We start from the raw sequence: 4,830 nt of genomic DNA on the forward strand, positions 1-4,830 counted from the left end.
TTCCTTTTCTTTCTTTCTTTCTTTCTTTTTTTTTTTTTTTTTTTTTGAGACAGTCTCACTTTATCACCCTTGGTAGAGTGCCGTGGCGTCATAGCATACAGCAACGTCCAACTCCTGGGCTTAAGCAATTCTCTTGCCTCAGCCTCCCGAATAGCTGGGACTACAGGCACCCCCAGAATGCCTGGCTATTTTTTTGTTGCAGTTTGGCCGGGGCAGGTTCGAACCCACCACCCTCAGTATATGTGGCTGGTGCCCTACCCACTGAGCCACAGGTGCCACCCAGTTTCCTTTTTTCTTAAATGGGGAAAATGACATCTACTTCATTGTGTTATTGGTGAAAGATAAACAAAGTAAGTTGTGAAACACTCAGTAGAATTTCCATTATAAGGTAATATGTCTTTTCTACTCAGCCCTTTGAAAACTGATAAATGTTGAAAGAACATGTAAAAGGTGTCATAACCTCAAAATATAATCTGTTTATTAAAATCCTAGAACTCAAATATTGAAACAATTAATTAAAATATCTCATATACTCAGGTGTTTTCTGCAATTTATTAAAAAATACATGTATTTTCTTTTTTCTATCAGAGACACTCCTCAGATCTACCAGAGGAATTTCCTTTTTTTTTTTTTTTTATTAAATCACAGCTGTGTACAACAGGAGCATGGCCTACAGACATATGAAAAAAATTCTCATAATCATTAATCATCAGAGAAATGCAAATAAAAACTACTTTGAGATATCTAACTCCAGTAAGATTAGCCCACATCACAAAATCTCAAAACCAGAGATGCTGGCATGGATGTGGAGAAAAGGGAACACGTCTACACTGCTAGTGGGAATGTAAACTAATACATCTCTTTTGTAAGGATGTTTGGAGAACACTTAGGAAACTAAAAATAGACCTGCCATTTAATCCTACAATTCCTCTACTAGGTATATATCCAGAAGACCAAAAATCACATTAGAACAAAGACATTTGTACCAGAATGTTTATTGCAGCCCAATTCATAATTGCTAAGTCATGGAAGAAGCCCAAGTGCCCATCAATCGATGAATGGATCAATAAATTGTGGTATATATGTGCCATGGAATAGTATGCAGCCTGAAAGAAAGATGGAGATTTTACCTCCTTCATGTTTACATGGATGGAGCTGGAACATATTCTTCTTAGGAACTTCTTTATAATTCATTTACACTAGTCACCATCTGCAGAATCCGGGTATTTCTGGTCTATTCTTTCAAGTGTTTTTGAAAGGACATAGAATCAATGCCATTCCTTGACTTTTCTAATGCACACTAGGTGAAAAATTCTGAATCCAAATCTATAGCTTATGTTTTCAAATCTATAGTTTATGTTTTATGAGACAGAAGCTATTCTATGTTTCCTATTACATTTCCCTGTTAGGGTTTTAGCTGTATTATAAAGTCCATATATCTTAGAGAATACAATACTTTTTCTGGGTATAATTTGAAAGTCCTTTTTATACAAAAATATTTCCTGTACTTTTTTCAGTTCTCCTTTCATAGTATGACACACAATAGTTTCTTAGTGCTTGATAGTTAAATTTAGAGCCAGTATTTATTTCCTTATTCAAATTGTTTTCTTTATGAAGGGTGGAGTGAGTTTATGGATTTCTGTGGGCTATCAAAGTCTTCATGCTGTGATGATAAAAAGACTAAGATAATAACTAGAGACAACATGTTTTTCCCAGTTGAATTTATGGGTAGAATAAGAACTAGGCTTTTAAGAAGTAAAAATAGTGCAGAGAGAAAGTAGTAAGAAAAATTTTCCCCTTTGCTCTTTTATTTCATGGAAGAAGAGAGACATGGAATGACAATGATATATGAGATCTAGGGTGGAAAAATAGAAAAATCCACAGACATCAGGTGGTATAACATCATCACCAGTCATACACTCAAATGGCACATAATGCTACAGGGATGAGAGGATGAGGAGAGAATTCAATAGATGCCGTAGTCATTGTATTAAATCATGTGTTGATACTGGGCTGATCACTTGGGTCCTAAACTTGTGTTGAAGTAAAACAAAGTACTCTGGTAGTCATTATGGCCACCTGGGTCCAGGAAAAGTGATTTATATCACCAGGAGTAGGTGTTCTTTGCAATTTTTGTTCCACTTCCTAAAAGTCTTTGTCAGATTTGCTATATTACTGGTTTTCAGTGGTGGCCTGTAATGTTACATAAAGCTATCAGTTTCCATAGATGCTGTCTTTCTTGGCAGTATTTTCACACTTCTATATTTAATAATAGTTTATGTCATCACTGTAATGGTGAATTGCCAACTATATACAGCTTTGCTACCTGAATCTTGGAAAAAGCATCTCTCCCTAGTAACTTTGTCTCATATTTATTATAAAGATGTGGGTCACTACTAAAGATTTGAGGCAGGCTTTATTATGGTTCATTATTTCATTTCCAAGAAACACAGTCAACAGCATGCTTTCTGATTCATCTGTGCAAGTTTCTTTTGTTCTTTCTTTCTTTCTTTTTTTTTTTTTTTGACAGATTCCAACTGTTTCCCTGGGTAGAGTGCCAAGGTATTGTCATAGCTCACAGCAACCTCAAATTCTTGGGCTCAAATGATCCTCCTGCCTCAGCCTCCCGAGTAACTGGACTACAGGCACCTGCCATTATGTTCAGCTAGTTTTTTTTCTGTTTTTAGTAGAGATGGGATCTTGCTCTTGCTCAGGCTGGTCTTGAACTCCTGAGCTCCAGCAATTCATCAGCCTCCCGGAGTGCTAGGATTATAGGTGTGAGCCACTTTGTCTGGCCCATCTGGGCAAGTTTCTTGCTGGGCTTATCTCAAATTTTTCATAATGTTCCACATACAAATTCTTTCCAAACTCTAACTTAATGGTGCAGAATTAAATGAAATAAAGATCCTGATATTTCTCTGCCTTTCATATTAAAAAAGGAAAATACATGAAATTAAACTTCACTTTATACAGAAATAGATGGGTTGGGCTCATTTAGATGCATTTCTATACTACTGTCCTCAGCTTTAGTCATTAAGTTCCAGGCAAGACATTGGCTCTAAGTTCCTGGTACATTCCCAGTAGGGGCTACTGAGCCACAATCAGTATTTATTCTATCTTGTCAGAGATGCTCTTGTAGTAGTATATATTATGGGATTATTAGCATAGACATACAGCAATAAAGGAGATTTTAGGGGAATTATGAGAGGAAATTTGAGAAGACTAAGCTTCAAAAGAACAGGAGGCAGAGCCTAGGCTGTGCTGGGAACTGGTAGTGGGGGTCCATGACTCTGCTCACATGAACTGTGCTTCACCACATGACTCTTCTCTTCATGGCCTGTGTTCTCTATGCCTTTCTGTGATGCTTCATGGTCTGGAGAGCACCCCATGTTTAGCAACAGTATCTGACCAATATATATTCTTGATATCAGAAATCTAAGGCATAAGACTTTGAGGCATTTACATCACCATTCCCACAAACCCCACAGAGAGAAGATTTTCCATCCTCTAGCTTCTCCCTGGTACCCCTCACCTTGATCTGTGTTTCCAAAGCACTCTCTTTAGGGCACCTTTGACCTCTGTGTTCCTCAGGCTGTAGATCAGGGGATTCAGCATGGGATTGAAAAGGCTGTAAAACAGAGAAAGGATCTTCTGCTGCTCCTCAGGATGGCGGGACTTGGGGGCCATGTACATAACGATGGCGCTGCCAAAGAAGAGCCCGACCACGCAGAGGTGGGAAGAGCAGGTGGAGAAGGCCTTCCTGCGGCCCTCCTTTGACTGGATCTTGAGGATGGCCAGCAGAATGCGTGAGTAGGAGCCCAGTACCAGGCAGAGGGGCCCCACCAGGATGAGCACAGAAGCAGCAAAGATGACCACTTGGTTGAGCCTGGTGTCAGCACAGACCAGCTTGAGGACAGACAGGATCTCACAGAAGAAGTGGTTGATTTCATGAGGACCACAGAAGGGTAACCTCAGGATGAGGACCACATGGACCAGGGCCAGGAGGGAGCCAAATGCCCAGGAAGTGACCGCCAGGATGGTGCACAGTCTCCAGCTCATGATGACAGTGTAATGTAGGGGATGGCAGATGGCCACATAGCGGTCATAGGACATTATTACCAAGATGAGACACTCGGTGTGAGCAAAAGCCATGTAGAAAAACGTCTGCATTATGCACGGGGCAAAGAAGATTGTTTTTTTCTTGTTTAGAAGGTTTGCCAGCATCTTGGGGACATTGTTTGAAGCATATGAAATATCAACAATGGCCAGGTGTGAGAGGAAGAAGTACATGGGGGTGTGGAGTTTGGAGTCCAACCAGATGAGCCCCAGGATGATTCCGTTCCCCAGCAGGGTGAAGACATAGAGGAGGAAGAAGACCCCAAAGAGAAGTATCTGAATCTTTGGGCTGAGTGGAAATCCCAGGAGAATGAATTCTGTGACCCATGTCTGATTTTCTGTCATGCCCTCTGCCAATGCCTATACTGGGCACTGGTGTGTCCCTGAGAAGTGTGCTGAGGAATCGAGGCAGATAGTGATTAGTCATTAAACAGAAAGAGAGGGTTCATAGTGTACCCTGTGTATCAACTCAGTCAGCAGTCTTTTTCAGTACCATTATGTCATATTCTTTAATTCATAATATAGCAGAAAGAAAATTCAGTTCAGTTAACTAGTGCAAGTGAACACAGGGTTTCAAATGCTATTTCCATGTCTACAGAATTTTATTTACCTTTGATGGTAAAACCACATTTTTACTATCATAAATGGTAGCTACAGAGTAAATTGTTTCCCAGAATGATTAGCCATTTGATTTTTGAGAAGGGACCACAGCCA

General features: G+C 39.9%; 1 protein-coding gene across 1 annotated transcript; it reads right to left on the reverse strand.

The window, feature by feature from the left end:
• Positions 1 to 3,495: 3,495 nt before the first annotated feature.
• LOC100959755 (olfactory receptor 2A5) lies at positions 3,496 to 4,466 on the reverse strand. The gene has a single exon (XM_003791536.2). The coding sequence runs from the start codon at positions 4,459 to 4,461 to the stop codon at positions 3,529 to 3,531; it is 933 nt and encodes a 310-aa protein (XP_003791584.1). The 5' UTR covers positions 4,462 to 4,466; the 3' UTR covers positions 3,496 to 3,528.
• Positions 4,467 to 4,830: the final 364 nt, after the last annotated feature.

This window comes from Otolemur garnettii, unplaced genomic scaffold, assembly GCF_000181295.1.
Source record: "Otolemur garnettii isolate 467f Iridium unplaced genomic scaffold, OtoGar3 scaffold00049, whole genome shotgun sequence".
NCBI lineage: Eukaryota > Metazoa > Chordata > Mammalia > Primates > Galagidae > Otolemur > Otolemur garnettii.

Coding starts and splice junctions, on each gene's coding strand:
- LOC100959755 (XM_003791536.2), bottom strand. CDS start 4,461: ATGACAGAAAATCAGACATGGGTCACAGAATTCATTCTCCTGGGATTT.